Genomic DNA, 22210 nt, shown 5'->3' on the forward strand with positions numbered 1-22210 from the left:
CTACGTGACTTGTGAATAAGAGACACTAGACTCATAGAAAGGTCGGAACTAGACTTCGAAAAAGATGATGACATTATGTGGACTGACGTCTGTCAGCCAATCAGGACTTTGGATGGCAGGGAAAAAGTATTCTTTTAGTTAGATTAGCTAGGGGAAAAGGTATAAAAATTGCCCCCTTGGGCAGGAGGGCGCTTCCCGCTTTCCGAATCCTGTATGGCGTGCTGTGCTGAAGGACTATTTGGAGCACGTAAGGATCAATAGGGTTATTGACTATTTCTTTAGGTAAAGTAAGTTTTAGACAGGGAACTTAGGTGATGGAAACTGTTTATTTTACTTAAATCATGTAATTTGATTTTTCTTTGAATTGACAGTTTAATGTGCTATTCCTTAATAAAAGTTGTTAAAGTTGCTAATAAAGAAATTCACAAAATGCATTTACATGAATAAAGCTAATAAGATTCTAAAACAACAAGCTGGCCTTGTTATTTAAGTCTTGTTACCATTAGTGACCCAATAGACCCTTGCGGTCTGATAACGGGTGTCTAGCCACGGTGCCTAGATTCAAGAAATCTCGCACCGGAGGTCGCCGCTTCTCTGTGAAAGCGGCCTCTCACTGGAATTTGCTGCCACTGCAACTACGTGCGGAGTCTGTCCATCTCTGCTTTCGAAAATCATTAAAAACCTTCCTTTTCCCCACATAACTGTCCCTCACCCCCTCCCCACCCCTCCACAGAGTGTTGTTCCATCTCAGTGCTGGGATGCCTCATGGTAACCACGCGCTATACAAAAATGATATACAATACAATATAATTAGTTGATCCATTTACCTTAGTGACTTAATTAAAATGTTCTATGCGCAAAATCATGGCCATTGTATATACATGTGTAAATAGTTTATGAATAGGTTCTGATTAATTAGGTCACATGATTCAGTTGCCCAAAATCTGTCTCGTTAGTAAATGGGCCTTGTGAGTGATTTATGATGAATGGTGAGTTTCGGGTATTGGGTAACGATGTTGAGACAGAATTTCTATAAGGGCACTGGATCACTAGCATGCATGTAGGTGTAGAGCCAAGAATCCCTCTGGGATAAAGTCATCCCAATTATCTGAAGTGAGAGACTGTGGGACCCTATCTTGATCTCGAGATGGACACCCCGTGAGGGATGTCAGACCACTGCGAGCTGGAGTGTCTGCATGCAGGAACCTCAGCATCTTGAGTCAGTGTGTCAGCATGGAAGTCCTTTTACTCCTCTCTCTGCCTCAGCAAAGATATGGTGCTTATATACCCAAAGTGGTACCCTCAGGGGATCTACTGTGCTGCATCATGTCAGACTTAGGATGATGGAAGGAATGACCCTTATACATAGTTATTATGCAGGAGGTGGTAGTCCTGCTAAATTTCCAAGAATCCTCATGCATAATGGATGAGGCTAGTTTTCAGCAAAAATCCCATGTCCTGTTGACAGTACCTCAACTAGGTAAAAGGTCAGTCCCAAGAACTGTTATATATTGATATGGCAGGGGAAATATAGGTAAGAGGTTAGGTTGCTACCTGGGCCTATATTGGCGCACCTATATGAACATAAAAACACATTCTCGGCACGGAACCTCACAACGCTCAGCAACAAGGACCAAACGTACTTTGTTCAGCAGGCCTAACTGGGTCACCGTAGCCAGCCCACGCCTCATAGCATTTGGGATTAAATTGAGACTTTGTCCCAGTTTGGTGTGCCATATACTCGCAGTTGGCATTTTGGACCTTTTGGCACTATTCTCACTTAAATCTAAAGGCCTGCATATCTCTGGTTCTACTGATTGGATTTTTTGTTTTACTCTTTATTAAAAATTACTTTATTTTTGTAAACTGGTGTGGGATCCTTTTGTAGTGTGTTTTCACTATGTTACTGTGAGAAGTGTTACACAAATATTTTACATATTGCCTCTGAGTTAAGCCTGACTGCTCTGTGCCAAGCCTACGATTGAACACAGTTTAATTTAGAGCTTGTTTATGCCTTCACCCTGACAAGGACTGTGGTTCCTGCATGGGTAGGGTTTCACACCCCTCACCAGTAACCTAAACTCTTACAGGTGGTGTGTTCTATGTTTGGCCCATTGTGTGCCAAAAAGCTCATGCTGCTGCGCTGTTCCACACAATAGCAACAACCCACTCTGTAAATTCTGTAGTTTGCTCCACAATATAAATGAATTTCCCAAGCTATCAGACACACTGTCATTTCTGCCTGTGGGGAGTTTATTTTGGTAGACTTATCAAATGTATGCAACTGAACTGACTTGAAAACCAGATTTTGTTTAAAAAACTGTTTATATATACATTAACTAACCTTGCTCTTGGCATTCTTGATTCAGCTGCTTTGGGACACCAAACTATGATATCATGGATATAATTGAATTGCTGTTACTAGTTGTAAGCCACAATATTCAATTAAACAAAATACAATCAATTTACATCTATCTGTCTCTTGATTAAAACAATGTCAAGCATGTCACTGACTCCATTTGAGCTATCTAGAAATATGTATATGTTAGACGGCCAGCAACATAATATATTTGTTTTGGGAAATCATTTATGTGCAGTCTCAAAAATCCGCAGCATTCTAGTGAAAAGCTGATGAACTTTGACATATTTCACAGTGATGAATTCTATGTGTTTTATATAACAAGATGATGTGTTTATCTTCCAGCCAAGCAAAGGAAAGCTATCCTTCATTGACGAGCTGCTATGGCCTGACGGGGTTGTGGTAGTGTATGACATCAGTGACCGTTCATCGTTTGTCTACGCAAAGGCACTGATCTACAGAATGCGGGAAACAAACCTGAGAGCATGCAAACGGTAAGTAGCAAAACTGTTCAATCCTGAATACTATAAACAGAGGGAAGCTTCTTCTAATATACATTTGTCCCATGTAAATCAGACATCAAAGTAGTTCTTGGTTAGAAATAACACATACATTGCACCGTATATATTTTATTGACTCCATCCACCAATCTGAATGTATATTTATTTGCTTCACTTTCAATAGTTTATGTGACTATACTGCTTGTGTTCTCTTTAAGCTTCTTCTGTTTCACTGCTGAAACAAAAAGAAAAAATGGCCTGCAGACTCCTAACACAACATTGGACACAACGTTTGCGTGGCTTGACTTTTACTTGCAATCTTTCTTGATTTGTTTATGAAAACACAAAAAGGGATTTTCTATCTTCAAGTGCTCGAGCGCAATTGCTCAGTAAATAACATGGATAGGTCTGCACTTTATAATAATTTATTGACAATAACTTGCAAAGTATGCTGGGACCTCACCGCTAATAAGTTTTTTAGGTCAAGCCTTTAGCGGCAGCGTGCATGCGCTGTTCGCGTTGCAAGGCATGCAGTATTCAGCATGGAGTGGAAGCTCAGTGGAAGCTCCGCCCACTCTCTGCCCATATTTTACATTGGCTTAGTTCCTAAATGCTGCCTTCTGATTGGTTTTAGGCTTGTTAGTCCCTCATGTTGATGGGCATGTCGTCATTTGTATCCTTCCATGGCTACTGGCCCCTTTACTTAGTGTGTTGCACAGTGTTTTATTTATACTGTGAGCACTATTTTCTTCCCTTGCCTCCCTGTAAAGATGAGTCTCACATCGGAGTAAAGGTGAAGAATGTTTATTAAGAAATAAACATATTTAAACCCACCAGTGCGAAGAACAGACAACCTCCAGCAACAGTAAGCACAGCATACAAAATGAACCTTAGCACTTTCTATCTAGTGAACTAGTAACACAGATTTCTACATTCTCTAAGAACACGATAGCAATGACATAGTAAAGATAACACTCAACAGTTTCCTTTTTTTTTTAAAGAAAGAGAGGAATGTTAGAGATAGAGTAGGAAAGAATGAGAATAAAGAGAAAAACAAATGAAATAAAGAAATAGAAGAGTAAAAGCAAAGGAAATTACTTTAAAACAAAATCATCACATTTCTTGGGTAACTTAACTACCCTTTTCAAAGACGAATCAGATTTGACATTTTCAAGAGCTAACTCTTTAGAGTAAGAAACATGAAGAACATGAAAAGCAGAAACAACATGAGATTTGAAAACAGAATCAGATGATTCTGAACATGAATTAGAATCATAGTCAGAAAAAATATCAGAATGACTCGCATTGGGAACAACAACTTCACACTTCTCCTTAGAAACCTTTAAATCAAAAAATTAACCATCAGAATTCACTACACTAAACATTTTTTGCTGACTAGGTTTTAGTTTCTTAACTTTGACTACAACCGTCTCAAAATCCTTGTGAACGGTAAAATTAAAACAAGGCGAAATAAGAGTACAACTCTCTCTTCCCCTCATCAAATATTAAGGAGAAACACCTGTGACAGAGTGAGGTGTGGTATGATAGGACCAAAGCTTCTCTTTAAGAAAATCAAAAACATTCTTCTTACTCTCAAGAGCAGACTGTATGCCCTCTTTAATGAATCTGTTGGCCCTTTCCACTTGACCATTTGCTTTTGGAAAATATAAAGGAGCCCTTTTAGCTCGAATAACACATTTATTAACAATGCACGGGTGGGTTCGAATCCCATCCTAGTCGCCAAATGTTAAAACAAATGAAGATCTGGACTTCTAGCGTAGATTAGTTAAGTTCATTTATTAAGATGTTAACATGGAGAAACCCCACTAGGAGTAACTTTCCTGCTGCTCAGCCCATACCCAAATGACACTCACAGAGATCCAACATTCCATCCACACCAACATTCAACATCACACTCATACTGGCTGAGCAGCAGGTACAACACATTCAAAGTATGCGCATCACTGATGCTGATACACAGTAATTAATAATGGGCTCATTACTTGTAGTACAAAATACAGTTAATCTAGAAGTATGCAATTGTAAATGTAAAGAAGAAGAAATCCGCCTCACAAAATGTACTCCTGAAAATAAATACCTTGGATATGATGTCCACTGTAGCCGGTATGAAGTGAGGCAATAAGGAGCTTCGTGAAATTAAAGTGTGTGTATCCAAGGGCGGCGCTAGGCATGGGCAATGTGGGCGGCTGCATAGGGCCTCGCACTCAGCCCACCAGCATGGGGCCCAGCACTGGTGGTGTGTCCTGTTGTTTCCCTGGCGATCTATTTCAAAGAAAGGTGTCGCCTGCAATTAAGGTCCATTGGAGGGGGCCCCCTCCCTGGGCCTCTCAGGGATGGTGTCCAGAGGCATAGGGGAGGGAGACGGAGACGCTCCCTCAATTGCAAGGAGACCATTCACAGACACTGTGGGGGGCCCATTGTCCAGCATTTTGGCGCCCCCACAGTTTTAACTTTTAGACCACAATCAATTGTCACACCTATCGGACTGAAGGTGTGAGAAATGCTTGTGGAGTAAAAGTTAAAACTGTGGGGCCACAAAAAAGGCTGGACAAAGGGCCCCCCACAGTGTCTGTGAATGGTCTCCTTGCAAGGGGCCACTTATCTAAATTAGAGGGGCCCTCGCACGTTCCCTTTTAGCCCGGGGCCTCGCAAATCCTAGAACCGGCCCTGTGTGTATCACTGATACACTACGTGAAAAACAACTTGATAAGTTTCTGCTGAAAAGCAGATACGGTCGGAAGAAAGACCAATTTAAAATGGCCACCACGTACAGCGTCGTGTGACGTATAGTTTCTGCAGGAATTAGGTCTTGTGGAGGCGTGTGTGACGTAAAGCAATTGACGTGATGAAGAACGTCAATCACGAGGACAGGTGGCGCGAGTAAAGTAGAACAGATCGCGCAGAGGCCGCTCCAACTGCCAACCATCAAAGCAGAATACTGAAGGTAAGATAAGTACCTTAAGCGTAAGAAATCTCTTCAAAACAGCAGTGGTTCCAGTAGAATCGTACAGGAACACCATCTGCGTTTCTAGTAGAGTTAAGCAGCAGTAGAAGGGAAATGAAAAAGAAAATCCACAACAATAAACGTGCAGAGGGTCAGTCTCAGTTTCTTCCTTCACGGTGGGTGTGATCCTTGTGATCACAGTCGTCTCCAATGTAAAGATGAGTCTCACATCGGAAGTAAAGTTGAAGAATGTTTATTGAAATAAACATATTTAAACCCACCGGTGCGAAGAACAGAGAACCTCCAGCACCAGTAAGCACAGCATACAAAATGAACCTTAGCACATTCTAACTAGTGACCTAGCAACACAGAGTTCTACATTCTCTAAAAACACGATAGCAATGACATAGTAAAGATTCCACTCAATACACCCTCTCCCGCAGTCCCTGCCTTCTCGCCACCCCCACTAGGGTGACCAACTGGCATTGGTGCAAATTCAGGACAGTGAGTGTAAAAATTCAGGACAAAGGGTCAAAATTCAGGACACAAATTCAGGACAGGAGGTCAAAATTCAGGACACAAATTCAGGACAATAGGTAAGTTTTACAGACACATCAGAGGTCGCGCAATAGTATATAAGTAAGCCCAGCCATTTCCAAACATATTCAACCATTTGCAAACCTATCCATCATGTATCCTTCCATCTATCATTTCACTCATCCATCCTTTCACTCATCCTCCATTATCCATCCATCCATCCACCCTTTCACCCGATCCATCTGTACAGTTATCCATCCACTCTTCATCCATTACATCCATTCACTCATCCATCCAGCCATTTACCCTTTCACCAATCCAGCCATCCTTTCACTTACTAATCCTTCCACCCATCCACTCTTTTAGTCATCCATCCATCCTCCCTTTTGCTCTCCATCGACACTTTCACTTAGCCATCCTTCCTTCCATCCATCCATCCACCCACCCATCCATCCATCTACTCATCCACTCATGAATCCATTCATTGACCCTATCACTCATCCATCTATCATTTCACTCGTTCACACATCTATTTATCCTTTTGTCCATCTACCCTCCCTTTCACTCACTCATCCATCCTTACATCCACCCTTTCACTCATACGTCCATTCATTCACCCTTGCAATTATCAATCCATCCATCATTTTACTCATCCACCCACCCACCCATCATCCACCCATCCATCATCCACCCATCCATCCATCCACCCACCCATCCATCCATTCTTTCACCCACCTATCCATCCCCTCATCCATCCATCCTTCCCCTCATCCATCCTTCCCCTCATCCATCCTTCCCCTCATCCATCCTTCCCTTCATCCATCCATCCTTCCCCTCATCCATCCTTCCCCTCATCCATTCATCCTTCCATCCATCCTTCCCCTCATCATCCATCCATCCTTCCTCTCATCATCCATCCTTCCCCTCATCCATCCATCCTTCCTTCCCCTCATCCATCCATCCTTCCCCTCATCCATCATTCCCCTCATCCATTCATCCTTCCATCCATCCTTCCCCTCATCATCCATCCATCCTTCCCCTCATCATCCATCCATCCTTTTCCCTCATCATCCATCCATCCATCCTTCTACCCACCCACTCATCATCCAGTCTTCTCCTCATCATCCATCCATCCATCCTTCCCCTCACCATCCATCCATCCTTTCACCCACCCTCTCATCATCCATCCATCCATTCCCTCATCATCCATCCATCCATCCTTCCCCTCATCATCCATCCATCCTTTCACCCAACCCCTCATCATCCATCCATCCACCCTTCCCCTCAACATCCATTCTTTCACCCACCCCCTCAGCATCCATCCATCCATTCCCTCATCATCCATCCATCCATCCTTCCCCTCATCATCCATCCATCCTTCCCCTCATCATCCATCCATCCATCCATCCTTCCCCTCATCATCCATCCATCCTTTCACCCAACCACCCATCCATTCATTCATCCATCCCCTCATCCATCCATCCATCCTCTCATCCATCCATCCTTCCCCTCATCCATCCATCCTTCCCCTCATCCATCCATCCTTCCCCTCATACATCCATTCTTCCCCTCATCCATCCATCCTTCCCCTCATCCATCCATCCTTCCCCTCATCCATCCATCCTTCCCCTCATCCATCCTTACCCTCATCCATCCATCCTTCCCCTCATCCATCCATCCTTCCCCTCATCCATCCTTCCCCTCATCCATCCATCCTTCCCCTCATCCATCCTTCCCCTCATCCATCCATCCTTCCCCTCATCCATACATCCTTCCCCTCATCCATCCTTCTCCTCATCCATCCATCCATCCTTCCCCTCATCCATCCATCCATCCTTCCCCTCATCCATCCATCCATCCTCCCCCTCACCATCCATCCATCCTTTCACCCACCCCCTCATCATCCATCCATTCCCTCATCATCCATCCATTCCCTCATCATCCATCAATCCCTCCTTCCCCTCATCATCCATCCATCCTTTCACCCACCCCTCAGCATCCATCCATCCATCCTTCCCCTCATCATCCATCCATCCTTCCCCTCATCATCCATCCATCCTTCCCCTCATCATCCATCAATCCTTCCCCTCATCATCCATCCACCCATCCTTTCACCCACCCATCCATCCATTCATCCATCCATCCCCTCATCCATCCATCCATCCCCTCATCCATCCATCCTTCCCCTCATCCATCCATCCTTCCCCTCATCCATCCATCCTTCCCCTCATCCATCCTTCCCCTCATCCATCCATCCTTCCCCTCATCCATCCATCCTTCCCCTCATCCATCCTTCCTTCCCCGCATCCATCCTTCCCCTCATCCATCCATCCTTCCTTCCCCTCATCCATCCATCCTTCCCCTCATCCATCCATCCATCCCCTCATCCATTCATCCTTCCATCCATCCCTCCCCTCATCATCCATCCATCCTTCCCCTCATCATCCATCCATCCTTTCCCTCATCTATCCATCCTTCCCCTCATCATCCATCCATCCTTCCCATCATCATCCATCCATCCATTCTTTCACCCACCCATCCATCCCCACATCCATCCATCCTTCCCCTCATCCATCCAACCTTCCCCTCATCCATCCATCCTTCCCCTCATCCAACCTTCCCCTCATCCATCCATCCTTCCTTCCCCTCATCCATCCATCCTTCCCCTCATCCATCCATCCTTCCCCTCATCCATCCATCCTTCCCCTCATCCATCCATCCTTCCCTCATCCATCCATCCTTCCCCTCATCCATCCTTCCTTTCATCCATCAATCCTTCCCCTCATCCATCTTCCCCTCATCATCCATCCTTTCACCCACCCCCTCATCATCCATCCATCCTTCCCCTCATCATCCATCCATCCTTCCCCTCATCATCCATCCATCCATCCTTCCCCTCATCATCCATCCTTCCCTCATCATCCATCCTTCCTTTCACCCACCCATCCATCCCCTCATCCATCCATCCATCCCCTCATCCATCCAGCCTTCCCCTCATCCATCCATCATTCCCCTCATCCATCCATCCTTCCCCTCATACATCCATTCTTCCCCTCATCCATCCATCCTTCCCCTCATCCATCCATCCTTCCCCTCATCCATCCATCCTTCCCCTCATCCATCCTTCCCCTCATCCATCCATCCTTCCCCTCATCCATCCATCCTTACCCTCATCCATCCTTCCCCTCATCCATCCATCATTCCCCTCATCCATCCATCCTTCCCCTCATCCATCCATCCTTCCCCTCATCCATCCTTCCCCTCATCCATCCATCCTTCCCCTCATCCATCTTCCCCTCATCCATCCATCCTTCCCCTCATCCATACATCCTTCCCCTCATCCATCCTTCTCCTCATCCATCCATCCATCCTTCCCCTCATCCATCCATCCATCCTTCCCCTCATCCATCCATCCATCCTTCCCCTCACCATCCATCCATCCTTTCACCCACCCCCTCATCATCCATCCATTCCCTCATCATCCATCCATTCCCTCATCATCCATCAATCCCTCCTTCCCCTCATCATCCATCCATCCTTTCACCCACCCCTCAGCATCCATCCATCCATCCTTCCCCTCATCATCCATCCATCCTTCCCCTCATCATCCATCCATCCTTCCCCTCATCATCCATCAATCCTTCCCCTCATCATCCATCCACCCATCCTTTCACCCACCCATCCATCCATTCATCCATCCATCCCCTCATCCATCCATCCTTCCCCTCATCCATCCATCCTTCCCCTCATCCATCCATCCTTCCCCTCATCCATCCATCCTTCCCCTCATCCATCCTTCCCCTCATCCATCCATCCTTCCCCTCATCCATCCATCCTTCCCCTCATCCATCCTTCCTTCCCCGCATCCATCCTTCCCCTCATCCATCCATCCTTCCTTCCCCTCATCCATCCATCCTTCCCCTCATCCATCCATCCATCCCCTCATCCATTCATCCTTCCATCCATCCTTCCCCTCATCATCCATCCATCCTTCCCCTCATCATCCATCCATCCTTTCCCTCATCTATCCATCCTTCCCCTCATCATCCATCCATCCTTCCCCTCATCATCCATCCATCCATTCTTTCACCCACCCATCCATCCCCTCATCCATCCATCCTTCCCCTCATCCATCCAACCTTCCCCTCATCCATCCATCCTTCCCCTCATCCAACCTTCCCCTCATCCATCCATCCTTCCCCTCATCCATCCATCCTTCCCCTCATCATCCATCCATCCATCCTTCCCCCCTCATCCATCCATCCTTCCCCTCATCCATCCATCCTTCCCCTCATCATCCATCCATCCATCCCTCCTTCCCCTCATCATCCATCCATCCTTTCACCCACCCCTCAGCATCCATCCATCCATCCTTCCCCTCATCATCCATCCATCCTTCCCCCCCCTCATCCATCCATCCTTCCCCTCATCATCCATCAATCCTTCCCCTCAACATCCATCCACCCATCCTTTCACCCACCCATCCATCCATTAATCCATCCATCCCCTCATCCATCCATCCATCCCCTCATCCATCCATCCTTCCCCTCATCCATCCATCCTTCCCCTCATCCATCCATCCTTCCCCTCATCCATCCATCCTTCCCCTCATCCATCCTTCCCCTCATCCATCCATCCTTCCCCTCATCCATCCATCCTTCCCCTCATCCATCCTTCCTTCCCCGCATCCATCCTTCCCCTCATCCATCCATCCTTCCTTCCCCTCATCCATCCATCCTTCCCCTCATCCATCCATCCATCCCCTCATCCATTCATCCTTCCATCCATCCTTCCCCTCATCATCCATCCATCCTTCCCCCCCTTCATCCATCCATCCTTTCCCTCATCTATTCATCCTTCCCCTCATCATCCATCCATCCTTCCCCTCATCATCCATCCATCCATCCTTCCCCTCACCCATCCATCCATCCTTTCCCTCATCCATCCACCCTTCCCCTCATCCATCCTTCCTTTCATCCATCAATTCTTCCCCTCATCCATCCTTCCCCTCATCATCCATCCATCCATCCTTCCCCTCATCATCCATCCTTCCCCTCATCATCCATACATCCATCCTTTCACCCACCTATCCATCCCCTCATCCATCCATCCATCCCCTCATCCATCCAGCCTCCCCTCATCCATCTATCCTTCCTTCCCCTCATCCATCCATCCTTCCCCTCATCCATCCATCCTTCCTTCCCCTCATCCATCCATCCTTCCTTCCCCTCCATCCATCCTTCCTTCCCCTCATCCATCCATCCTTCCTTCCCCTCATCCATCCATCTTTCCCCTCATCCATCCATCCTTCCTTCCCCTCCATCCATCCTTCCTTCCCCTCATCCATCCATCCTTCCTTCCCCTCATCCATCCATCCTTCCCCTCATCCATCTATCCTTCCCCTCATCCATCTATCCTTCCCCTCATCCATCCATCCTTCCCCATATCCATCCATCCTTCCACTCATCCATCCTTCCTTTCATCCAGCATCCATCCTTCCTTTCATACATCATCCATCCTTTCCCTCATCCATCCATCCTTCCCATCATCCATCCTTCCCAACACCCATCCATCCATCCTTGCCCTCCATCCATCCATCCATCCATCCATCCTTCTCCTCATCCATCATCCTTCCCCTCATCCATCTTTCCCCTCATCCATCATCCAGCTACCCTTCCACCCATACCTCCAGCTATTTACATTTTCTCTCATCCATCCTTCCCCTCACTCATCAATCCATCCATCCTCTCTCATTATCCATGTATTCAATCTTTCATTCATCCATTCAACCTTTCACTAATTCATCCAGCCCTTCACCAATCCCTTCCTCACTCACCCACCTTTTCATATTAATTTTGAGCTGAGCCCTTTTGAGAAGAGGCCCATCAAGATCTTCACCCTCGCTGCAGGAGCCGTTCCAGGACTGGGACAGAAGCCACCCAGGGCGGAGACAGGATCCATCACAGGGGGGGACAAGAGTCATCACAGGCGGGGGGGGGGTAGTGGGGGATTGGACTGGAGCCAACACATGGGGGGACAGGAGCCATCACTGAGGGGAGGGCAGGAGAGTGAACAGGATCCACCAGGGTGGGCACAGGGGTGGGCATGCAGTATTCTAGTATCATCTTGGGCTCCTCGCCCCCCTCCTGCACAAGACAACGAGAAGACAGGCTCTCTGTCCAAAATGCCATCCCCCACTGTGATGTACAGTACTTACAGGAGATACTCCAAGAGAACTGATTTAAGTGATTGTCCTCCACACTTTGTTAATCAGTGTGGGTGCGATTGTGCCATTTCTTTATTTTATTACTTTATAGACTGCATGTTTGAAGAACCAAGGTTTGCTTACAATTTAGTGACAGTAATTAAGCTCTGTGACCGGTGTAATCAGGGCCGGTTCTAGGATGTTTGTGCCCCTGGGTAGAAATGGAATGTGTGAGGCCCCCTCTAAATTGCAGAGACCCACGCATTCAGGGCTGTCTGCATCTGAATAGATGCCCCTGCTACTAAAGCTGCAGCCCCTCCCTCTCTGTCACCTTCGAGCACCTCTTAACAGGTCATCAAGGGCTGAAGGTGTGAGGGTTGCCGTCCCGCTGTGCCGCTCCAATGCTGCGGGGTATCTGAGGAGCTTTGGTACAGCATCGTAGTCAAGAAGGCATGTGGGTGCAAGCTGTGCCGGCGTTAGGGTGGTGGGACCTGTGCCCGGTTAAAATTACGGACAAATGGCGTCCGTTAAAGAATCCTTCACGGACAACGGACAGATGACCAAAATTACGGACTGTCCGTGAAATTTACGGACGGTTGGTCACCCTAACCCCCACCACTCCCGTTGTTCATGCCTTCTAGCCCTCCCGCACTCCCATTTGCAATGCAAAAGGTCTTGCATAAATGCGAGTCCTATTGCATCGCAAATGCTTTGTTTTTTACCTTTTCTGTTGTATCATGGTGTTTTAAATGCAACATGTTTACTCATATATTCTTACAAAACTATTTGGCTGGCTTTGTGTGGCATTAAATAATCACCCACCCTCGTTTGGGAATTCAACTTACCAACTACTCTCAGTCCAGTTTCAAAACCGTCCGAAAACCTGCTGAAGGATCACACTATAGATACGCAGTCAAGATTGTAAGGCATGATTTGTTCTCACTTATTTAGAAACAAACTTACTACTTTATATGATATGATTAATTTATGTAGGTCCACATACCCTTACCATGAGATTTATCCTCACGCTCCACTACATACAACTCATATCTTGCTTGCTGCCGGTACGCGACTTAAGGGCCAGATGTAGGTCGGTCGGTAACGGCCGAAAATCTGTATTTTCGGCCGTTACCGACCGGTATTGAAGAATTGGTATGTAGGGGCTTATTTTTACAGAATCGGTAAATTTACTGATCGGTAAATTTACCGATTCTGTAAAATACGAATCGGTATTTTTTACCGATTCGGTAAATTTGAGATGTAGGTGGGACTCTTCTGAGTCCCACAAGCCTTACCGAATCGGTATTTTACCATCAAATCCAATTTGATGGTAAAATACCGATTCCGGTGTGCATGCACATGTGTGCATGCACACCTCTGCCATATGACAGGCAGACCTGCCCTTGGGGCATGTATGCCTGCCACATGGCACCCGAGCCTGTTTTGGGGGGGCCAGAGGGTGTCAAAGTGACACCCCCTGCACCCTTGTGAAATTCGGTATTTACCGATTCGGTAAATACCGAATCGGTAATGCCCATTCATTCCTATTGGCTTCAAAGCCCATAGGAATGAATGGGCATTACCGATCGGTATTTACCGAATCGGTAAATACCGATTTTTCTCCGATTCCGTATTCCAGCACATCTGGAATACCTACATACCCACCCCTCAGATTTACCGATTCTTAATTACCGAATCGGTAAAATTCGGTAATTAAGAATCGGTAAATCAATCCTACCTACATCTGGCTCTTAGTGCTTAAAGGGGCAGCCAGCTTGGTGATGCTTATTAATATTAGCATCGAAAAAAGACTCGAGATTACGCTCATAGCGGTTAGGTAGCCCTCAAGAATTTCCGTTTATGAAAGATGTCAATTAAATGGCCATGTTTTAATGGTAAAATACCAGTTTTGTAAATACGGCGCAACATGGCGCATGGTTTAGGTCGCCGATGCGTCACAGAAGTGTAAATGTGTCACAAGGGGCTTGTAAATCTGCCCCTTTATTTTAATCTGTTCCTCTTCAACTCTTTTTTGTTCTCTCGCTATCCCTCTTTCTGTCTCTGTCCTTGTCTCTCTTTCTGTCCTCCAATTGTTATTTTCTGTACACACTTTTAAAAGAGGAAAAACTAAGGAACGTGAAACACATTATTATGGGGATTCGTAGTTGTTCGAGCCAATGCTGTGAACTAAATCAGTAGGATTCTACATCTCCAACTCTTTGGAGACTATAGATGCCTATGGTTTTAGCCGGTCTGAGTTGATTTACACCAATTATGAATAGTATTGGCTATTTTTAGGCTCTCAAGACAACCTAATAATAAGTTTAACTGAATCAGAATGCTGTAAGTACTATCTTAACAATCGTGATTCTGGCAAGGACTTTAAGGCTTTCCCAACACTGCTTTCTCAAATCCCCGGGGCCTCATTTATGAGGCCATGCGTCACTTTTACGCCGCCGGTGCGTCACTTTTTGTGACGCACCAGCAGCGTAAATAATGTGCCTTGTTGCACCATATTTACAAAGTGACGCATCTAGGTAGATGCGTCACTTTGTAAACCCCTGCGCCACATTATACCTGCGCCAGGTATAATATATACAAGGGGGGCGTATTCACGCAAGGAAGGGTCATAGAAGTGACGCAGTGAAATCTATGAGATTTCACTGCGTCACTTTTAGGACGCCGTTGTGTCAAAATCTTGCGCCTGCCTCACAGCAGGCGTAAGACTGACACAGGCCCTCTCACATGGGGCTTGCCCCATGTGAAAGGGAGCATTGCTGGAGTTGCGTCACTTTTGTAACACACTCCAGCAATGCGTCACTTTTGCGCTTACAGATACGTCAGAAATACTGACGTATCTGTAACTCCTTGCGACATGATGCGCCATACATTAAATATGACGCATCATTGGTGTCGCAAGGAGTGCGCAGTGAAAAGTGACGCATCGCTGTTTTCACGCAGCGATGCGTCACTTTTCATAAATGAGGCCCCCGTAATCTTTGCATATTTAATAGAAACCTCCGCAACTTCTGTGACTGGGAGACACCTGTCTTTATCATTACTATACACTATTGTTTTCTCCTTTGGAAAGTCAATCCCATTTTCGCACTTTATTGATAAACATATTTCAACATTCAATTCCTCGTCTATTTCCAGTTTTCAGTTACTTTTCAATATCAGTGAAGAGCCTGGAGGAAAATCTCCTGAATTAATAAAAGTCTCAGTAGGAGACATTTTGTTTCAACTTGGAAAATGACTGACTTCAGATCTCTCTTGTTGTTTTTCCACTACTTGGCATGGATGCTGTGTCTTTATGGGTCCTATAAATCTGAAGATTCTTTAGAACTGCAATATTTAAGGAGTCTGCATTCTAACACACTATTAATGGCGTCCTTCCCTTTTGAAGCTCAAATAGAGGTCCGTTTCCTGCCAGGACAAATTGTGCATTTTAGTTTATGAGTGTTTCTGAAATGTATCCAACTGTGTACCCTATCTCTCTTTACTCTCCTTCCAGTTCAATGTGACTTAACTCTAGATACGTGCCTGCCTCGCAGTTTTCACTATATTTACCTTCAGAGTTGTACAGACTGTGCTTCATTGTATTTCACGTAGTTTTCATCAGTGAAGGGCTTAGCAGAATGGTTAGCAGAATAGATTAAGGTTTAAGTTTGAGTATCGGGGGAGGCAAGAAGTATAGGCTGGGTTAAATAAGAGGTGGGGTGTAAGTAAGGGCGGGGGTTAAGATTTACTGTAAGCATGAGAGATGTTAGGAGAGGGGATGGGTTAGGGGGAGGTTATGTTTAGGGTTTGGTAAACTTTAGATGTTGTGCCAGGATTAGAGAATTGCTGTTTTATTTTATGAAGTCAACTTGTTTTGTGGCCAATTTTTTACCTCTGAGAGTGGTGTCGATGTATGCAATTAAAGTCATCGTGCATTCTTGCTCCTGATATCTAGAGTAATTCCAAATACTTATTTATCCCGCATACTTACATACACTGCTGCTGCATTTAATCCAACATCCAAAAATAAGGCAATCCTTCCTTCTACACTCTGGGCGATACTTTGCTAAAAAAACATAACTGCACCAATATTTCAACAATTTAAGTCTGCACGATTCGTTTTGTACAGATGACATTCTGATTAATGAAAACATTGAAACGGTTTTGTTGTTGAACTTTGAACTTTAGATGCCTGAAACTCACTCCCAAGGAATCGTACCTGGGACGCTGCCTCCTGGACGGGAGCCCCTCCTCTACGTCTTGCCGCACGCGCTTCGCGGGTGCCGCTGCGCGGTGTGCAATACCGCCTGGGGTCATCACCTTGTCGTTTGTCTGGGGAGAGAGGTGTGAGGGAATCAGGGGTGGAGCGCTGCAGGGACTCGCATTCCCAGGAGTCCCTGCTTGACCTGTGTCATCTGGTCTGTGCCCCCTGACTGCCCCGCCCCCTGGACGGCAAACGCCTTAAAAATCAATTGGTCTCCCAGGCATTGGCGGGAACTTTGAACTTTGGACGTCTGAAACTCACTCGCAAGGAATCGTACCTGGGACGCTGCCTCCTGGACGGGAGCCCCTCCTCTACGTCTTGCTATGGGCTTCAAAGCCCATAGGAATGAATGGGCATTACCGATCGGTATTTACCGAATCGGTAAATACCGATTTTTCTCCGATTCCGTATTCCAGCACATCTGGAATACCTACATACCCACCCCTCAGATTTACCGATTCTTAATTACCGAATCGGTAAAATTCGGTAATTAAGAATCGGTAAATCAATCCTACCTACATCTGGCTCTTAGTGCTTAAAGGGGCAGCCAGCTTGGTGATGCTTATTACTATTAGCATCGAAAAAAGACTCGAGATTACGCTCATAGCGGTTAGGTAGCCCTCAAGACTTTCCGTTTATGAAAGATGTCAATTAAATGGCCATGTTTTAATGGTAAAATACCAGTTTTGTAAATACGGCGCAACATGGCGCATGGTTTAGGTCGCCGATGCGTCACAGAAGTGTAAATGTGTCACAAGGGGCTTGTAAATCTGCCCCTTTATTTTAATCTGTTCCTCTTCAACTCTTTTTTGTTCTCTCGCTATCCCTCTTTCTGTCTCTGTCCCTGTCTCTCTTTCTGTCCTCCAATTGTTATTTTCTGTACACACTTTTAAAAGAGGAAAAACTAAGGAACGTGAAACACATTATTATGGGGATTCGTAGTTGTTCGAGCCAATGCTGTGAACTAAATCAGTAGGATTCTACATCTCCAACTCTTTGGAGACTATAGATGCCTATGGTTTTAGCCGGTCTGAGTTGATTTACACCAATTATGAATAGTATTGGCTATTTTTAGGCTCTCAAGACAACCTAATAATAAGTTTAACTGAATCAGAATGCTGTAAGTACTATCTTAACAATCGTGATTCTGGCAAGGACTTTAAGGCTTTCCCAACACTGCTTTCTCAAATCCCCGGGGCCTCATTTATGAGGCCATGCGTCACTTTTACGCCGCCGGTGCGTCACTTTTTGTGACGCACCAGCAGCGTAAATAATGTGCCTTGTTGCACCATATTTACAAAGTGACGCATCTAGGTAGATGCGTCACTTTGTAAACCCCTGCGCCACATTATACCTGCGCCAGGTATAATATATGCAAGGGGGGCGTATTCACGCAAGGAAGGGTCATAGAAGTGACGCAGTGAAATCTATGAGATTTCACTGCGTCACTTTTAGGACGCCGTTGTGTCAAAATCTTGCGCCTGCCTCACAGCAGGCGTAAGACTGACACAGGCCCTCTCACATGGGGCTTGCCCCATGTGAAAGGGAGCATTGCTGGAGTTGCGTCACTTTTGTAACACACTCCAGCAATGCGTCACTTTTGCGCTTACAGATACGTCAGAAATACTGACGTATCTGTAACTCCTTGCGACATGATGCGCCATACATTAAATATGACGCATCATTGGTGTCGCAAGGAGTGCGCAGTGAAAAGTGACGCATCGCTGTTTTCACGCAGCGATGCGTCACTTTTCATAAATGAGGCCCCCGTAATCTTTGCATATTTAATAGAAACCTCCGCAACTTCTGTGACTGGGAGACACCTGTCTTTATCATTACTATACACTATTGTTTTCTCCTTTGGAAAGTCAATCCCATTTTCGCACTTTATTGATAAACATATTTCAACATTCAATTCCTCGTCTATTTCCAGTTTTCAGTTACTTTTCAATATCAGTGAAGAGCCTGGAGGAAAATCTCCTGAATGAATAAAAGTCTCAGTAGGAGACATTTTGTTTCAACTTGGAAAATGACTGACTTCAGATCTCTCTTGTTGTTTTTCCACTACTTGGCATGGATGCTGTGTCTTTATGGGTCCTATAAATCTGAAGATTCTTTAGAACTGCAATATTTAAGGAGTCTGCATTCTAACACACTATTAATGGCGTCCTTCCCTTTTGAAGCTCAAATAGAGGTCCGTTTCCTGCCAGGACAAATTGTGCATTTTAGTTTATGAGTGTTTCTGAAATGTATCCAACTGTGTACCCTATCTCTCTTTACTCTCCTTCCAGTTCAATGTGACTTAACTCTAGATACGTGCCTGCCTCGCAGTTTTCACTATATTTACCTTCAGAGTTGTACAGACTGTGCTTCATTGTATTTCACGTAGTTTTCATCAGTGAAGGGCTTAGCAGAATGGTTAGCAGAATAGATTAAGGTTTAAGTTTGAGTATCGGGGGAGGCAAGAAGTATAGGCTGGGTTAAATAAGAGGTGGGGTGTAAGTAAGGGCGGGGGTTAAGATTTACTGTAAGCATGAGAGATGTTAGGAGAGGGGATGGGTTAGGGGGAGGTTATGTTTAGGGTTTGGTAAACTTTAGATGTTGTGCCAGGATTAGAGAATTGCTGTTTTATTTTATGAAGTCAACTTGTTTTGTGGCCAATTTTTTACCTCTGAGAGTGGTGTCGATGTATGCAATTAAAGTCATCGTGCATTCTTGCTCCTGATATCTAGAGTAATTCCAAATACTTATTTATCCCGCATACTTACATACACTGCTGCTGCATTTAATCCAACATCCAAAAATAAGGCAATCCTTCCTTCTACACTCTGGGCGATACTTTGCTAAAAAAAATAACTGCACCAATATTTCAACAATTTAAGTCTGCACGATTCGTTTTGTACAGATGACATTCTGATTAATGAAAACATTGAAACGGTTTTGTTGTTGAACTTTGAACTTTAGATGCCTGAAACTCACTCCCAAGGAATCGTACCTGGGACGCTGCCTCCTGGACGGGAGCCCCTCCTCTACGTCTTGCCGCACGCGCTTCGCGGGTGCCGCTGCGCGGTGTGCAATACCGCCTGGGGTCATCACCTTGTCGTTTGTCTGGGGAGAGAGGTGTGAGGGAATCAGGGGTGGAGCGCTGCAGGGACTCGCATTCCCAGGAGTCCCTGCTTGACCTGTGTCATCTGGTCTGTGCCCCCTGACTGCCCCGCCCCCTGGACGGCAAACGCCTTAAAAATCAATTGGTCTCCCAGGCATTGGCGGGAACTTTGAACTTTGGACGTCTGAAACTCACTCGCAAGGAATCGTACCTGGGACGCTGCCTCCTGGACGGGAGCCCCTCCTCTACGTCTTGCTATGGGCTTCAAAGCCCATAGGAATGAATGGGCATTACCGATCGGTATTTACCGAATCGGTAAATACCGATTTTTCTCCGATTCCGTATTCCAGCACATCTGGAATACCTACATACCCACCCCTCAGATTTACCGATTCTTAATTACCGAATCGGTAAAATTCGGTAATTAAGAATCGGTAAATCAATCCTACCTACATCTGGCTCTTAGTGCTTAAAGGGGCAGCCAGCTTGGTGATGCTTATTACTATTAGCATCGAAAAAAGACTCGAGATTACGCTCATAGCGGTTAGGTAGCCCTCAAGAATTTCCGTTTATGAAAGATGTCAATTAAATGGCCATGTTTTAATGGTAAAATACCAGTTTTGTAAATACGGCGCAACATGGCGCATGGTTTAGGTCGCCGATGCGTCACAGAAGTGTAAATGTGTCACAAGGGGCTTGTAAATCTGCCCCTTTATTTTAATCTGTTCCTCTTCAACTCTTTTTTGTTCTCTCGCTATCCCTCTTTCTGTCTCTGTCCCTGTCTCTCTTTCTGTCCTCCAATTGTTATTTTCTGTACACACTTTTAAAAGAGGAAAAACTAAGGAACGTGAAACACATTATTATGGGGATTCGTAGTTGTTCGAGCCAATGCTGTGAACTAAATCAGTAGGATTCTACATCTCCAACTCTTTGGAGACTATAGATGCCTATGGTTTTAGCCGGTCTGAGTTGATTTACACCAATTATGAATAGTATTGGCTATTTTTAGGCTCTCAAGACAACCTAATAATAAGTTTAACTGAATCAGAATGCTGTAAGTACTATCTTAACAATCGTGATTCTGGCAAGGACTTTAAGGCTTTCCCAACACTGCTTTCTCAAATCCCCGGGGCCTCATTTATGAGGCTATGCGTCACTTTTACGCCGCCGGTGCGTCACTTTTTGTGACGCACCAGCAGCGTAAATAATGTGCCTTGTTGCACCATATTTACAAAGTGACGCATCTAGGTAGATGCGTCACTTTGTAAACCCCTGCGCCACATTATACCTGCGCCAGGTATAATATATGCAAGGGGGGCGTATTCACGCAAGGAAGGGTCATAGAAGTGACGTCACTTTTAGGACGCCGTTGTGTCAAAATCTTGCGCCTGCCTCACAGCAGGCGTAAGACTGACACAGGCCCTCTCACATGGGGCTTGCCCCATGTGAAAGGGAGCATTGCTGGAGTTGCGTCACTTTTGTAACACACTCCAGCAATGCGTCACTTTTGCGCTTACAGATACGTCAGAAATACTGACGTATCTGTAACTCCTTGCGACATGATGCGCCATACATTAAATATGACGCATCATTGGTGTCGCAAGGAGTGCGCAGTGAAAAGGGACGCATCGCTGTTTTCACGCAGCGATGCGTCACTTTTCATAAATGAGGCCCCCGTAATCTTTGCATATTTAATAGAAACCTCCGCAACTTCTGTGACTGGGAGACACCTGTCTTTATCATTACTATACACTATTGTTTTCTCCTTTGGAAAGTCAATCCCATTTTCGCACTTTATTGATAAACATATTTCAACATTCAATTCCTCGTCTATTTCCAGTTTTCAGTTACTTTTCAATATCAGTGAAGAGCCTGGAGGAAAATCTCCTGAATGAATAAAAGTCTCAGTAGGAGACATTTTGTTTCAACTTGGAAAATGACTGACTTCAGATCTCTCTTGTTGTTTTTCCACTACTTGGCATGGATGCTGTGTCTTTATGGGTCCTATAAATCTGAAGATTCTTTAGAACTGCAATATTTAAGGAGTCTGCATTCTAACACACTATTAATGGCGTCCTTCCCTTTTGAAGCTCAAATAGAGGTCCGTTTCCTGCCAGGACAAATTGTGCATTTTAGTTTATGAGTGTTTCTGAAATGTATCCAACTGTGTACCCTATCTCTCTTTACTCTCCTTCCAGTTCAATGTGACTTAACTCTAGATACGTGCCTGCCTCGCAGTTTTCACTATATTTACCTTCAGAGTTGTACAGACTG

The 22210-nt window shown here is 45.3% G+C and overlaps 1 protein-coding gene across 2 annotated transcripts in view; it reads left to right on the forward strand.

Annotated features, from left to right (window-relative positions):
- The window catches only part of RERGL (RERG like), a 266918-nt gene that overhangs the window by 177536 nt on the left and 67172 nt on the right, over positions 1–22210 (forward strand). For both annotated transcript variants that reach the window (XM_078654390.1, XM_078654397.1), the window contains exon 4: positions 2705–2853. In XM_078654390.1, the coding sequence (XP_078510516.1) occupies positions 2705–2853 (149 nt within the window). The remainder of the gene's footprint in view (positions 1–2704; positions 2854–22210) is intronic.

Source organism: Lissotriton helveticus, chromosome 1_1 (assembly GCF_964261635.1).
Source record: "Lissotriton helveticus chromosome 1_1, aLisHel1.1, whole genome shotgun sequence".
Taxonomy (NCBI): Eukaryota; Metazoa; Chordata; class Amphibia; order Caudata; family Salamandridae; genus Lissotriton; species Lissotriton helveticus.